Below are 16,239 nucleotides of genomic sequence, written 5' to 3'. Positions count from 1 at the left end.
GTGCTGAGCTATAATTGTCTTCATGGCAGTGAAGCTAGCAAGCCAAATTTTTACCAATTAATTCAGTTTAGAATCATCATTCACTAAAAGAACAATTGTGTCTACAAGGATTTGATGTCTGATCATGTCAGATATTATATTGAAGTTGTTTTTACCCAAAATTCATACACTTTTTCACATTCCCAGACCATGTGTAGGACTCTGTGGAGTCCAGTGTGTCCTATGGCATATGTTTGGGTGGATCAGTGGGTGATTTGGTTTTTTTGAACATTTAAAAAGCTGATTTTCTTGATGTAATCATGCCCCCTGAATGTATGTGCCTTTATCTAACCACAGGTAACCAACACCACAGTGTTGCTGAAACATAGAGTTTGAGCATTTGCCATGAATAACAACATGCAAGTGTAATTATTATGGTTTGTAAAAACATACTATGCCAACATTTTTCTGGTGATCTGGCAGATGTTAAGATTTCTGGCACAAAGAAATAAAATTACACACATAATAATTGTTCGGAAGATAAATGAATTGTTTTTGCTGTTTTCAGCATTTTTGGTATTTTCGTGGGATTTGAACTTACAGTACTGCCAGAATTAACCTTTTTGGTCAAGGTTTTGTTAAGTCTTGAGGGAGTTAATGTTAGTCAGTGCAATGTCCTTCTACACACCAAAAACAAGTTTTTTTTTCTGAGTGTGTCCAAACTAGGCACTGTAGTAATGACCCAGCCTTCCAACACCCTTATCTCGACTCACACAACTGCAGCTCATTCCACCATCACGCGCGAGCGTGCATGTTTGTTTACAAGAGTGTGCACAACACGTACACACGTAGTAGTACTTGTCACCCTGTGTGCTCTGGCAGACCAGACAGAGGTCAGCAAAAGTCAAACCAGAACAAATGCAGGCGGTAAACCTGAGGAAGAGGGGTCACGGAGGAGAAAAGTAGTGAAGCAAGATGAGGGGGTGTTCTTTTCAACATTCAACAGCCCCCCTGCAAAAAAAATCAATCATGCCGCCTCCCCTCAGGCTCAATCTGTTTTTCTTCTCTCCCTCTCTCTCTTTGACAGTGAAGGTTTGTTCATCGACTCCTCCTCCCCCCTCTCTTTACATTGCCTTTTATTCTGTTAAGCCCGGGTGTCTTTACGGTGGCCCTGTTGCTCTCACAGATCCTCCCCCTCTTTCAAGTGTTTTCACAATTTCAAATTTTCTTTACTGGCTTAGATAAGAATGTTGCCAGGGGCATGTTGTAGAGCAGTGGTCTAATCATTCAGAGTAATACTACATTCCTGTACACTGTACTATGAAACTATATCACCAAACTCTGCAGAATGGAAACAAATTGATGCAAAAAACCCACTACAAAACAATTATAATTCACATTTAAATGTACTTTATTTGCATTATTCACACAGCCTTGCTTTTTGTCTTTTGTCTCCATCCCCTCCCCTCTCCTACCTCCTCAGCCCTCCCTCCTCCCCTGCACTCCCTGCACAGCCTGATGACATCATGAACAGCCGGTATAAATCCAGCCAGTAGGATTGCAGCACAGCTTGTGGTGCTGACTACACTCTCTCTGCCTCTCTCCCTCTTCTCTCATTCTGTCGCTTTGCCGCCTCACACACACACTCTCAATCTCTCTCTCTCACACACACATTCTTTCACCCCCTCATTCCTCCACTCTGCTGCAAACATGGTCGACGCATTCATTGGCAGATGGGATCTCAAGAGCAGCGATAATTTTGATACCTACATGAAGAAGCTGGGTAAGTGTGTGTTTTGTAGGCACAGTGTGAGTGAGTGTCTGTGTGCGCATGCGTGAGAGGATGCAGTGCTGCATGCGAGCAAATGTGAAAATGGGGCAGAGCAAAGATGAATGCTTTAAGGTATGTTTTTGTTGAACCTGTTTAAGCAGCTACTAATGCTGTGGGAAAATTAAACACAGCAAAGGGAGACAATAAAGGGAGGAGCAACAATGGAGAATGAAAAGATAAAGATATAGAAGGGGAACAAGCATGGAAAGAGAAGAGAGAAATAAAATGGCAGAGGATGGGAACCAGAGGGGGAGGAAAAAAGAGGAAGAGTGGTTGACCGCATGGCCTAAGTGCTGGGAATAAGGGAGGGGCTCTCCTTTAGTAGAGGAAAAAAAGTCAGCCCCGCTGTGAGAAACTCTGAATGGCAACAAACTGGCATTCACACTCTTGAGCATAATGTGGGTGACCTTCGCTGAAGGCTGCTCATTGTTCGAGGCCCTGGGAGGAGTTGAATATTGAGATATTCCCAACGCCAAGGAGCTACTGGGACAAGAATGTACAGATTAAGTGGCCTGTCTCACACACACTCACGCATGGTTGGTATGTGTGATGGGGGCAGGTGCTTGGACTTTTACAACTGTGAAGAATGACACTGAACTGTACGACTGTGTGTGTGTGTGTGTGTGTGTGTGTGCGCGCGTGCATGCATGTAAGTGAGATTCATTCTCTCAGAGACTCTCAGAGCCACATTAACACTGACCTGTGAGCACTGGTCACTGTAGACACCAGTAACCCTTCAACCTCTCTCCAATCCTACTGATCAGTGAGGCAGCCACATGCGCACATGCGCACACGCACACACACACACACACACACACACACACACACACACCACACACACACTCACACAGTGACTTGATGTAATATTGATTATGGAGAAGAAGCTGTTATAGCTCTTGGAGATTAACCAGATCATCAGCTCAAAAAAGAACAGAAAACAGATTTTCAGTATGGTAGCCAAGAGTGTGAGTCACCAACACCCAATGACACATGTAATCATTTGCACACATACATGCCCAAACAGGCAGTCAGGTCAGTGGGATCCTGTAGTGTTTGAAGAACACACTGCAAGTTTGGACAGCAGACGAACAGAGATAGGAGAGTGTGCCAGCCGAAAGAGAACCGTAGGACAAATATATGGCTAGTGTTTTTTTCAAAATAAAGCGCTTAATATCGTCACTCTGGAAGGATTCACTACAGAGACACTTATTCATAAATTAATAAAAAAAATTCAGTGCCAGAACAAGCACATGCGGCACCCCTGACAAGCCCCTCTTTCAAAAGTGTTATAATAATGTTATTATTCTAACTATTTTTGGTGTTTATTACTAACAAGAAAAAGAGCTAATGAGAAATTAACACTTAACAGTCAACTTAGCTAACAAACAATAATAAGAAAAAGCAAACAGAATAATATGGTATTTTTCAACTTGAAAATTTTTCATTTTTCAAATGCAGCCAGGATGACTTTTGCCTATTTACTCTAGCACTCTCAACAGACACAATTCTGGGCCCCCCGCTGTAGATAGCACCCAGGGGCCCCCAGGGCCCATCGCACCAGGCCTGTTGGGTAATCCCCCCATGCTGGCTTTTTCATTCAGCCTGAGGTGTACTTTGTGCTAACAGCTAATATACATGCAGATTGCTATTGTTAGCAGTTGGCCTGAAGGAAATCTGTAACTTAGTGCAGTTGAGAGAAGGCTTTCATCTGTTTGTTGGTTGAGCTGCTAGCATGGCTGTAGGCTCTTAGTCCTGTTTATTTTTTGTATGCATCAAGGCAACACTATCCTCTATATCCTCCACCAGATCATTACATTATCCATGTTTATTTGTTTTCTACAGGTGTCCCCTTTGCTCTACGTTCATTAGCAGGCCTGACCAAGCCCACAACTATCATCTCAATAAACGATGGCACGGTGTTGTTGAGGACTGAGAGCACCTTGAAAAACACAGAGCTCTCCTTCAAGCTGGAAGAGGAGTTTGATGAGAAAACAGCAGATGACAGGAATGTTAAGGTGAGAGGTCAAAGGTCTTGTTGCTCAGACAAGAGATCATTGATGATAACGGGCGGTAAAAAATAATTGAAATCTTTATAAATATTCTTTCAGTGGCTCTTTATGAAACCCACCGCACACCCAAAGTGAGCTGAAATATCCATAAATATGACGGGGATAATTGCAATCATGAGGATGAGAAATGGCTAAACAAACAACTGTGATTCATCACAGCTGGAGGTTGTCTTGTTTTGAATGTGAACAGGAGGAGGTGGGTCAGAGAGGACAGGGGTGAGAAGTGAGGGTCAGAGAAGATGGACAGGTCACAACTGGTGATCGTAAAATGAGGCATGGCAACTTTACCATATTCAAATTTAAAGGGTAGAGGGTGTGAACTTTGGCTTACAAAAGCATACTAATAATAATAATAATAATAATAATAATAAAATAATAATAATAATAATAATAATAATAATAATAATAATAATAATAATAATAATAGTTGTTGTTGTTGGCAATACTATTATTATTATTTTTAAAAAAAAATAAAAACATCACATGGATTTGAATCCTAGTCTCTGGCAGGAAAAACATATTTCTTTCCTGCTTAGCTTTTCAGCTGCTATATATGTGAAGAACAAACATAAAAGTTTTTTTCATTGATGTAGTATATATGTTGATATTATACATATACGCAAATATAAAAGAGAGATGTATTTTAAAAATTGAGCTAAACATATTTAAGCTGACTTTGGTTCACAATACATGTATATCTATATATAATTTACTGCATGTACAAATTATACTATTGGTATATGTTGGTAGATCCAGAGTTTTTATGTATCACCTTATTTGATAGCATTTATGGCAGATATATAGATATAGGGGCATATATGCCAAATATCACATTTCAGTATGGGAAAACATTTAAGACATAAAAATGGTGGGCAAATACAGAATTACTTTTACATTTTGCAACTTGCTACTGATTATTGGGTCATTATTCCCGATGCTTTAAATGACATCATTTAAGTCTTGAGAAGAAATGACATGTTCTTTCTCTTACAAAAAAAAAACCCCTAAATCAATAAAATATATTCAGGGGTTTTCCTGCTTCAGCCTGACTTGGTCTGGTATGACCAGGAGCCCGCGGTGACTCATGTTAGCTACCGTCAGCAAACTTTAATGTATTTTGCTATGGGCTGTAACTGACATTACTGAGTTGGTGAACTTGACTCTCAACTTTTGTTTACCCGTGCTTCTGTTAACAATATGTTTAAGCATTTATCATCATCCTATATTTGTTCTCCTAAAGGTTCATGCTCAGCTAATTTGCATTTGTTAGCCAGATGAATTGCATTTTTCTGTTGTAGCTAGTCGAGTCGGAGCTGATTTTAATTAATTTATATAGTTTTTGGCAAGGAGTTATTACAGATTTATATTTCAAATTTTTATTTTTTATTTTTTAAATTTTTCTTTTCAAGTGAGTTTGGTCACAGTTTCCTGTCTGGGTTTGCTCATTATTACTGAGGTTTTTATTTTAAAAGTTTAAATTTAGTTTTTGTTACTTTGAGTAAAAGTTTTAGTTTTTTGTTTTGTTTTTTTTTAAATTATAATAAGGAGGGTATTTGTTAAGGAACAATTAAACAAGGTCAGAAAAGGTAATACAATAAAGACACATCACTTTGTGACAGCAATAGACTCGCAGTCATGTAGACATCCTGGTCTTGTGAAACATATACACCAATGCCTCCTCGTGCTTGTTGTGTTGACAAATTTTACAAAATTAACAAAGATCGAGACATTTTCTGTTTCTTTTTATGTTATATTATATAGTTTTTTAAGTGAACTGTATCATTTCATTTGTGTTTTGCGTGTTAAACCTAATCCATAAGATAGGCAATAGCTGTCAGATAAATTCAGTAAATAGCTCAGAAATTATCTCTGAAAACTAGTGAGGTAGAAGAAGTAAAGTAACATACTGTCGAAATAGGCAAGCAAGCAGATATTTTTAAAAATTGTAATATAATGTTAAGTTAAATGGATGAAACATTCTGTTATGAGATGATTAATATGATCTTGTATGCACTCTTGGATGTAATAAGCTCCCTCTGTTTGTCTGTATGCTCCAGTCCATTGTAACACTGGAAGATGGGAAATTGGTGCACAAACAGAGGTGGGATGGCAAAGAGACCAGTCTGGTCAGGGAAGTCAATGGCAACGCCCTCACACTGGTCAGTGCTTACACAAAATGCATACATTTAAAATCCATACGTGTGTGCTTGTTGTATTTTAACTCTCTATTTTGTCTTTCTCTCTCGATTACAGACACTTACGATGGACGAAGTTGTTTGCAAACGTCACTACGAGAGGGCACAGTAAACTCAATGAAACCTACATACAGCATCCACTTGCATCAAATCCGTACCACCTCAACCCAGGTCGAGCAAACTCTTCATATGGCTGCTGCAGATTCCTCTCGATGTCCTCAGTATTAACTCTACTACTGACTATGACTTCCCTGTTCTCTAATGTCCTTTACTTAATACTGTTGTTCCTCTGACTGTAAGAAACACTGAATAATTTCCAATAATTTGTTTTTTTTCTCTTTAAAAATCCAGTTCTACAGTTTTCTTTGTTTTTTTAAGAAAATTGTGTGTTTGCATGGTGCCTATGATAAACTTTGAAAAGGGTTTGAAGTTGAAAGTTTGCCTATTAAGACCTGAAAAATAAAAAAAAAGTCTACACTGTTTGACTAAATGAAAATGCTCTGGTATGTGTGTGTTTTTTTTTAAAAAAATCTTTAGTATTAATGACAAATTCAACTGGGAATAAAATTAGCAAATATCCTTGAATGAAATGTAAAATTATTCTCATTTATTGTAGAATTTCTGATAAAGTGTAATGTAGGTGAATGTCTTGGCATGTAAAACGTGGTTGCTCAAAGTGTCACCCACATGACTTTAAACTGACATAAAGTGCACGCATTCAACCATTTGCAGCCCATATTAATACTTTCACTCTCAATAGAGTGGTGCAGCAATGAGTCCTTAATCCCAGAAATGGGTTTGAATTTTAGCGCTCCTGATTCCATCATCTGAAAGTCAGTTTTTTTGGATGGGTTTTTAGTTAGCTTAATTGATTTGCATATTTATTCTACAACATAAAATCAGTCTGTAAATACCCTACTTGTGAATTTTGATTGGTTTTATGTATCTTTTAAAAAGGTGGTTGCTAACAAGTGGCTTAATGAGCATCATCGTGCAAACACGGTTTTTCAGTATCATGGTAGGGATGTTAAAATATGTAACTGTAGTGTTGTTCATTGATTCCCTAACATTAGCTTTTACTTCTTCCAATTCACTCTTCAAAAATCATAAAAGTAGTTTTCATTTGTTAAGATTGTCTTTCTGGAGTAAATGTGTAAGTATCATTAATGGTTGTTTGCCACGGATCTTATTTTCTGCAATAATTCAAAATCCAATGGAAAAATCCCATAGGCTTCGGTCAAGGGGACTGAGTTGGCCCACACTACTCAGCTACTGTGTCAAACTGTGCCTCCATTACACGTGTCTGTCAGGTTGGTTAGAAATGACAACTTGTAGAGAGCTACCGGTTGTATAGCAACATGGATCTTAGTGTCCCCTGCGTTACTCTCAGTATTTAGAACATATATATTTGTCCCCTGTAATAAAATCATGGAAGTAGCAGAGGAATTGACATTTACACAGGAAACTGATGCAGGAAAAGCACTAGTGCATAAAAATTCACCTGAACTCAGGAAAGTTTTTAATCCAGTGTTTAATGCTTAAAAGACCCCCAAATCCCTATTTAGTGTGTGTCTCCCCTAATGCTGAAACATATAACGTTCGCCCTTGGCAGGAATTACGTTCTGTCATACATGCTAGTGCTGTTAGCTAAAGCTGGTAAATTGGTAGACAAATTGCCAGTTACATGTGAAGTGAGATGAAACATTTTGTTTTATGTGCACACTTTTCCTGTGTGGGCCTCAGTCACATGCTGGTTCCATAAAACGGCATTCAGTCATCGAAACATTGAGAACCGGTGATGAAAAGTTTCATACAGGATGCCTCAGACCAAGTCTGCAGTAAAAATGCACTGTTCTGAGTTCAGAGCTCAACTTTTTGAATATTGTCGGCCTAAAAGTAGTCCACTCTGAGCTATAGTTACTTATGTGTCAAAAAAACAAAAAATCAAAAACAACAACAACAAAAAAAAACAAGCAGGGCATATGAGGTCACTGGGGCAAACAATTGTACAAGTATATCCAAAGAGTGTGACCACAGTTTCCATCACAGCTGGTTTGACAGGGACTCAGAGGGGAGTTAAGTATAGCTCCTCCAGAGCTTGTGTGTGTGCGCGCACGTGTGTATGTGTAAATAGAAGTGTGCATCTTGATCTTGCCCTGGCTAGGTGAGGGGAAAGTTTTGTTTCGGCTTGCACTAGGTGTGCCGGTACTTTTTGGTCCCTTACTTGTACATTTGGTGCGTGTGTGTGCTTTCTAAATTTGGATCACAGTCGATTGATGTCATGTGTTAGCAACACACTGCCAACTAGAGGCAGGGTGAAGGGGTGAAAGGTTGCGGGCCAGATCTGCCTCCATCTGCTCAAGTAACCCTGAGCTGAAATGGTCTCTAGAAAGGATGAATCCCACAGTGCAAAAATAGAGGTTTTAAGTATAGCCCTTTGTGCTGTAACTATATGTCCACAAATTTGTGTTTAGACAGCAGTTAGCAAGACAGCAGAATATAAATAGCTAAAAGTAATGGATAAATGGAAAAAGTAAAAGTAGTATGAAAACTAAACATAAAAAAGGCAATGCTTGAACATTGTTAATGCCAGAATTGTTGTCTTTTATGGATTCAGACAGTACATTCATTCATTTTCCGTAACCGCATGTCCTCGTAAGGGTCGCGGGGGGGCTGGAGCCAATTCCAGCTGTCATCGGGTGGAAGGCGGGGTACACCCTGGACAGGTCGCCAGACTATCGCAGTGCCAACACATATAGACAGATAACCTTTCTTGCTCACAGTCACACCTAAGGGCAATTTAGAGTCACCAATCAACCTGAGCTGCATGTCTTTGGAATGTGGGAGGAAGTCGGAGACCCCCGAGAGAACCCACGCAGACATGCATGCAAACTCTGCACAGAAGGGCCCCCGCGCACGGACCGAACCCCGTTCTAACCGGGTTTAGAACCAGAGATCGTTCTGCTGTGAGGCAACAGTGCTAACCATGACGCCGCCGTGCCACCCAGCTCCAGTACAGTCAATGAAAAATATGTTTTCTTCAGCTGTGAAATACTAGCAAACAGCGATGTTACAAAACTGAAACGTGTCTACCAAGCTTATAGAACGATGGCTGCTAAAGAAAAATGCAAAAAATGCAAATGGACAAATCTAGAGCCAGAGTTTCTTGGTCTATTCTGGGCCACTTGTCAACTGGACAACATGTCTGACTCTGTTTCTTATGTACACATAGAGTACTCAGGGGATGATATTTTTTTGTAAGCTAATGCATACATTAGTGTTGCTGTGGTTCCGTCATCAAAAAACCTGTGGGATTTTTCCATTGGATTTTAGATTACTTTAAAAAATATCTGTGGCATACAAACATTTCTCATACTCAGCAAGATAACCTTCAAAAATAGACTGATTATTTTTTTTAAGCCCAAATACAATCGCCAGACTTAAAAAAAAAAAAAAGCTAACATTAGGCTATAAATTAACTACACTACAGCCACATTTTAATATCCCTTTTCTGTGTAATGACATTTTGTAGTCTCATTTAGTCACTTGTTAGCAACTGCCTTTTTAAAGCCACATAAAAGCTTCAGATTGCATAATCGATGTATTTATTGACATATTTGATGTTGTAAAACAACTTTCAATGCTTAACAGACATTATTCTTGTGTCTAACAACAAAACCATTAAAAAAAAAACATTGATTTTGAACCAAGGGAACCGGGAGTGCTATAATGCATACTCATTTGGGGTTAATTCCTGCAGCACTCTATTAACGGCTCACTTAAGGGTAACAAAAACATGGTTCTTATTTTCAGGTGACTAAACTCATTAGAAGGAAATTAACATAATATACAATTTCTACCAATAGATACCCCCCAAAATCATACACATTGGGCCTCTGCGGACCAAACATGTAAATAAATACAGTTATTCAGAGTTCAGTTTTACATGTAAACTTGGATGATGATAAATTAGAAAATGCTAACATGCATGGTAAACTAGAATTAGTGGTAAAGATAGGCCGACCTGTTAAAGATGAGCATGTCAGTTGTCAATGTGAGCATGCTGCCATGTTACCATTAGCATTTAGCACAGCCCCCTAGCGCCTGGCATGGACGTAGGCTGTAGTCTTGTTATTTGTCAAACAAATTATTACAATCAGGCAATGATTTGTTGACAATTTGTGTGTAAGAAAAGAATTCAAATCACTAACAATTACTGTACATGGTGGTTTTATCCATTTGAAACATTAAAAATCATGTCTTGATTTTACAAAACAGAACAGTTTACACTCCTCTGGTCTGTAAGTCTGTAAGGATGTTGTTTTCTTTTCCAGATCCTTTCAACATATCGTACGAAGTTCAACAAGATAAATAGTTTTTTTCCTTGTGGAGGCGGTATGCTTCAGATCCCCCAAAGGTCAAATCAAACATTGAAACACAAGCTGGACAAATATGTAAAGTAGATTGTAGATTTATGTTGACTGATGCTCACTGTTGTATTCAAATTATGTGCAATAATGCAAGACAAACTCACAGTTTTGGTCTAGCAAGTTTAACTGGCCATGTCAAATTAATCTTGTAAATCTGTCTGATGCAAGCAAGAAAAAAAATCAGAGGAGTCTTTAGACTGAGCAATGAATTGAAGCCAAATCACTGCAGCTGGAATTAATGTCTTTCTCCACTACAAGTGGGAGCTTTGGGACAGGGTCAGAACAACATAAAAGAAAGAAGATGCTGATTCCCTCTCATGGCCTTTTATTAACTTATACTAACAGGGTGTTTTGAAAAAGGAAAATTAAAGCTACAAGGTCAACCAGTGCTGTAAGAACACTTTTTCAAGTTATTAGTTTCGTCTCAGACTTGACTGCATTTTGACCCTGCCTTGTCTCATCTCAGACAAAGAGAACTCAGGATTTTATTTTAAGACCTGTCAAAACCACAACTGTAGGCACTTAATTGCCTGTACAAAAAAAGGAATGTTGTCGAAAGATGGTTTAGTTGATTTCAGCTCCTTAGTTTTTGCATTTGTTTGCACGTAGGAAAAACAGAAAAACATTTCCACGCATAAAATTCACCTCTGCAATGCCTTTTGATTCTTTTATCAACCTATTTCTCTTTGTACATTGATACATACACACACATATATACAGTATGTGGCAATAAAATAGGTGAATGAAGAGGAATCCTCATTTGTTGTTGGTGGGTGTTTTAATGAGAATGTCTATGATTTACATGTTTCGCGTTTTTATTGTAAGTGTGTCAGTCAGAGTGGGATTCGCACTGGTCTGGTCTTGGTCTTGACTCGTTCTCGACCCATCAAAATCTGGGTCTTGTCTTTGGTCTTGATATACTTAGGTCTTATTACACTCTGGTTTTCGATATTACTCTGTCTCAGCCCCTTAAAGTCTGAAGTTTTGTCTTGATCTTCATACATTCTGGTCTTGATTATGGCTTGGTCTCGATCCCTTCAAAATCTTGGTCTTGTTCTTGGTCTTGTTACACTCTGGTCTTGAACATGACTCAACGTCCACCCATCAAAGTTTTGGTTTTGCCTCGGCCTTGATACATTCTGGTCTTGTTCTTGTTGCTCTTTGGTTGTGGACATGCCTTAGTCTGGATCGCTCAGAGTCTTGGTGTTGCCCTGGTCTCGATACACTCTGGTCTTAGTCATGACTTGGTTTCGACCCCTTCAAGTCTTAGTCTTGATACACTTTGGTCCTGGTCACGACTTCCCGGTTTAGGTAGCCTTGACTACAACACTGCTGTCAACTTTTTGTAACTTTGACCTTTCGGGACACGACCTAGCCTGCAGTTCATGTTGTGTAAATCCCTCACTTTGGTCCTAACCTGAGACACCTTCCCCTACTTGAAAACATGTCCTTTACATGACCCCAAGTTGGACCACCACACCAACCTGAAAATGTCTGATGTTAATGTGTGCATGTGTTGGTCCCCAGTGGACTTAAATTAACAGCATCATCATATGTTCAAGGTCAAAGAATAAAGACGTCAGGAGGCATTTTTGTTATCTTCACAACACCTTTAATGAAGTTAAGAGTTCACATGCAGGAAGAGGTTTGTGTGTAGTGCAAGCAGTCCCCTGGAGGCAGCAAGACAACCTCAGGATATCAACCTAGCTTCAAGTTCCTGTCATGCTCAATTGTGCCACATTACACGTCCTGTTTGTCTCAACTACTTCCTCTGTGTGTTTGCGTATGTGAGTGTCTTTCTCTGTGTGGATTATTCAGTGAGTTGGACCCCCTCCTCCAGATCCAGCTTTTCTGTCTTCATGTCTGCTTATTGAAACCGGATAGCTGTAAACAATATGTGGAGTCAGCCGTATTGCTGCCGTATTGGTTACATCTATCTGGTTACATCGGATGTGTAAACTCCTCCCTCTGCGGGGGAGCTGAAGGTTACTTTAGGACAAGTGGGGCTTGTCAGCTGAGTTTTGTGACCTATTTTTATGCTGTAAATGTGATGGGAAGTCTAAATGTGCTTCAAATGACACAAACAGACAGCCAGGAAAACTTATCTTAACTCAAATGGATGGTTTCTATGATGAAGCATAAATGGAGAGATTTAAAAAAAAAAAAAAAACACAGCTTCCCCTTTTGCATCAGCTGCAGTGTGTGTGTGTGTGTGTGTGTGTGTGTGTGTGTGTGTCTGTCTGTCTGTCTGGTGTCTCAGCTGTGTTTGTGTGATCTGTGTTTCTTGTGTTTCTTCTTCTTCTTGTCCTCTCTGTCGTGAGCGTGGTCGCGGCGCCTCCTCTTGGATTTATATTCACTGCTGCTGCTGCTGCTGCTGTCGTCACTATCAGACTCCTTCCTCTCCCTCTTCCTCTTCTTCTTCATCTTCTTCTCCTAAACACACAAGAAGAATATTTTGTTATTTGTGGTAATATAAGGAACTTGAACTATGACGATGCAGAAATATGTCAGTTTCAAGACCTCAAAACCTAATAACAAAACTGTTATTTTTCATCATATAAGCACAAAACAACACCAGATTCTCTTGAAAAACATGTATTTCTCGGTGTAAGAAACCACAGACAAGCAAAATCATACTGAGACGTGTGGGTTGTTGCATAAGATGACTGGCAGTCAAGAGACACAGAGAAAAAGGTGTTGTTTCCACCTTTTTCTCTGTGTCTCTTGACTGCCAGGAAGTGATGGCCACTGACTGTCACCTTCTTTTTCTTCTTCTTTTTGTCTGAGTCTTGCTGTGGTGCAGCTGTGGAAGTCTGCTGCTGTTGATTCTGCGGCTCTTCATCGTCCTCTTCAGGTAAAAGAGCGTACTGCAAGCCCGGAGCAGAGAAACAGTCCTTTGTGAAGTGGCCTGCAAAAAAATAATGATTTATTAAAACCACTGCACGGATTTACAAAAATTTAAAGCCATTTTCCCAGTAGAAACTTGTAGGTAACAAATTCAGTCTCCGTGTTTTGCTCTTTAAAGATATAACTGTTGTTGTACCTTTGCAGCCGCATTTTGAGCATGTCGTATTGAGCACAGCCTCCAGTGTGATCCTGTTGCCTGTGTGATCTCTAAACTGCTTACGTCGCCTTGCATCCTGCCTGCAATCACACATAGACAATGATAACACACACACACCCATGCAGAGACACACATGCATATGACAAATAAAAATGTGAGCACTTACTCTGCCATAACATTGTTTGGGTCCAAATCCCGCCCTGTTCCCTGATTGACAGCTTTCATTGAGAAGGACATCTTCACCTTGTCACCCCGAATCTGAGAGACGGGACAAAACTGTGGGCATCCTGCTCACTTCACTGACTCCATTTGCTGTGTGTGTGTGTGTGTGTGTGTGTCTGTGTGTCTGTTTGTGTGCATGTTGTTACCTCTCTCCCAATGACTTTAATCCACACTTTTTCCCCCACATCGACAATCTCTGAGGCATTCTCAATCCGTGAGGCTGACATCTCACTCACATGTACCAGGCCTGCATGTGCAAAGGAAAACGTGTAGATATCAATCAATTTGGATTTAAACTGGGTGCTGAATTCAGTAAACTTTGCCTAGTTTGCCCTCCAGTGGTGAAAATACATGTAGGTAAAGAACAATTGTGCCACAGCAAAGCATAATCAAAAAACGTAACCCGAGTTTAAATATAGATCATATAGATGACATCCCACTTTGTCACTCTGTTGCACTTCTAAATGACTTTGACCTAACACAAACCTCTCCTGCAACTTTTACTAGAAAGTCATAGTGACAGGAAAACAAATCAAACTGAGTGACTTTGCAAACATGTAAAAAAAAATATGTTACATCAACATATTAAAAAACATCAGCTTGCACATATGTTATATGCTGTGTCATGTCCATAGATTTGGGGATACTGGCTACCTAGCTGCACATTTATAAAACTGATAATCATCTTCTTAAAACCTGAGAAGGATTTGTGTGGAAAAGCTGAAATTCTACTGTAAAGGCATCATGCAGCAAAGGTGCCATGCCGTCTCTTCTCCTGACTCTGGCTGAGACAGCACTGTCATACACTGATACAGACACTTTGCACTAAACTTTGAGAAAGAGGGCTGCACTTTGGTTCCTGCCTTCTCTGCACTCACTCTGTATTGCTTTTGGCTCTGGCTAAAGTCCCAACTCTGAAATGGTGTTTTACCTGGCAGTGGATTCAGGTGTTGACTTGGCATCTTTCTGTCACTGCTTGTTTGTCTTTTTTATGTTTTCTTCTAATCATCAATTTTACTGTGAATTTTACTGTTTTCACCAACTGCAAGCTCTGCAATAGTTCCCAAAGGTTTTTAAATTCTTCTTGTGTTAACACTTGTGTGTCTGCTACTCACTCTTTTGTATTTTGTGGTGTTTTTTTTATCTTATTTTACAACACTATTTCTTCATATTATTGGGATTAATTTCACTAAATTTGAACATGTGACTTTTTTCTGATCTTTGAAAATGTTTGCAAGAGTCTAGACAGATAAATTAAGTTTTTTCTAACCTTCCTTCTTGTATCCTGGCAGTCTGACAAAGGCTCCGTAGGTCTGCACAGAGACCACCTCTCCTTTGAAAATGCTGTGCATTGGAGGCAGACCTTCCAGTCCACCAGGCTCTTGTGCTGGGCCGTCACTGTCAGACATTGTCTCAGCGGACCAAACGTATCAATGTGTGGATCTAGAAGATTGATAATAAAAATATTTTATCATTTGTGGTATCATTAGAGAGTGAGATTAAGATTAAGGATGTTTTTGTCCATATTATCCTGAACCAGAAAATCCAGTGTTTGGAGGAAAGAGCTAGAGAAAACAAACATCACATCAGTGTCTACTTTCAATATCTTTAAATTTAACATTTTAACAGGAAACATCTTTAATGTTATTTATAGTATACAATATTTATTCGTAATAGTGAAGACTATTCCAGTGCATTTGTCGAACTAGTTTTGTCGATTTACTAAATAAAACGTGACTTCTTAGAAGCTGAATCATACCGAAAGGAATGGCATTAAATATGGTTTGTCATTCATGCCGTGTAATAGGAAAACTGGAGTTATAAAGTCTTAATAATGTATAACCTGTAAAATGCATACATTTTAAAGTAAATGAATAAATACAATTTTAGTGACTGACATAATCAATATCCTCTTTGAAATTTAGCATTATAAATATTTAACATTTGTCTCCTCCACAGTACTATCTTTGCCCAGATGTTGCTGACTTGTTTCGCACGTGGACACAATAAAGTAGAGTTTTATGAGATTCAGATAGTACAAATTTATGCGGAGGATAATTCTGAAATATTATAAACTACTGCAGGCTCACTTGATTTTACATCTGCAGCAACAAAGTACCTCAGTTTGAAAAGTAGCAGTATGGCTAACATTTGCTAGCTAGATTAAAGCAATTGTTTTCTTACTAGCTAAGCTGGATAACCCCACAAAAATAAACATATTTATCGGTACGTGCACAATGTATAAATTAAAATCTTTGAAGGAAGGGAAATGCACGATGTAGCGCAAAATCGGGAGAAAGTCTTAAAATATAACTGTGTTACCTCTCGCATTAGCAAATCGGCTGCCGTTTTACATCCGGGGCATATCAGTTTAACAACAAGCCCTGTCAACCAATCAGCGCAGCCTTCGTAGGTCTCGACCAATCACACGCCTCATAGCCACCGGAAG

At 39.2% G+C, this 16,239-nt stretch overlaps 2 protein-coding genes across 2 annotated transcripts; one reads left to right on the top strand and one right to left on the bottom strand.

Annotated features, from left to right (window-relative positions):
• The first annotated feature begins 1,525 nt into the window (after positions 1-1,525).
• Positions 1,526-6,570, top strand: fabp3 (fatty acid binding protein 3, muscle and heart). The gene is made up of 4 exons (XM_042506068.1): positions 1,526-1,762; positions 3,653-3,825; positions 5,937-6,038; positions 6,133-6,570. Exons 1-4 carry the CDS (start codon positions 1,690-1,692, stop codon positions 6,184-6,186), a joined length of 402 nt encoding a protein of 133 aa, XP_042362002.1. The 5' UTR covers positions 1,526-1,689; the 3' UTR covers positions 6,187-6,570.
• A 6,172-nt stretch (positions 6,571-12,742) lies between these two features.
• On the bottom strand, positions 12,743-16,149 carry zcchc17 (zinc finger, CCHC domain containing 17). The gene is made up of 7 exons (XM_042506727.1): positions 16,113-16,149; positions 15,061-15,233; positions 13,937-14,037; positions 13,735-13,826; positions 13,548-13,648; positions 13,264-13,412; positions 12,743-12,937 (listed from the first exon to the last, which is right to left on the bottom strand). The coding sequence occupies exons 2-7, from the start codon at positions 15,197-15,199 to the stop codon at positions 12,761-12,763; spliced, it is 759 nt and encodes a 252-aa protein (XP_042362661.1). The 5' UTR covers positions 15,200-15,233; positions 16,113-16,149; the 3' UTR covers positions 12,743-12,760.
• Between the last annotated feature and the right edge of the window lie 90 nt (positions 16,150-16,239).

The sequence above is a fragment of the Plectropomus leopardus genome, chromosome 18, assembly GCF_008729295.1.
Source record: "Plectropomus leopardus isolate mb chromosome 18, YSFRI_Pleo_2.0, whole genome shotgun sequence".
Lineage (NCBI taxonomy): Eukaryota > Metazoa > Chordata > Actinopteri > Perciformes > Serranidae > Plectropomus > Plectropomus leopardus.
The sequence above is the reverse complement of the archived record's forward strand: the minus strand, read 5'-3'. Positions and strand labels throughout refer to the sequence as shown.

Bases quoted from the DNA above. Each gene is read 5' to 3' on its own strand.
- fabp3 (XM_042506068.1), top strand. From the start codon at position 1,690: ATGGTCGACGCATTCATTGGCAGATGGGATCTCAAGAGCAGCGATAAT. The intron at 1,763-3,652 runs GTAAGTGTGTGT...TGTTTTCTACAG, and splicing joins TACCTACATGAAGAAGCTGG to GTGTCCCCTTTGCTCTACGT. The intron at 3,826-5,936 runs GTGAGAGGTCAA...TGTATGCTCCAG, and splicing joins CAGATGACAGGAATGTTAAG to TCCATTGTAACACTGGAAGA.
- zcchc17 (XM_042506727.1), bottom strand. From the start codon at position 15,199: ATGTCTGACAGTGACGGCCCAGCACAAGAGCCTGGTGGACTGGAAGGT. The intron at 13,827-13,936 runs GTAACAACATGC...CCCGTCTCTCAG, and splicing joins TTAAAGTCATTGGGAGAGAG to ATTCGGGGTGACAAGGTGAA. The intron at 13,413-13,547 runs GTACAACAACAG...ATTTTTTTGCAG, and splicing joins CTCAAAATGCGGCTGCAAAG to GCCACTTCACAAAGGACTGT.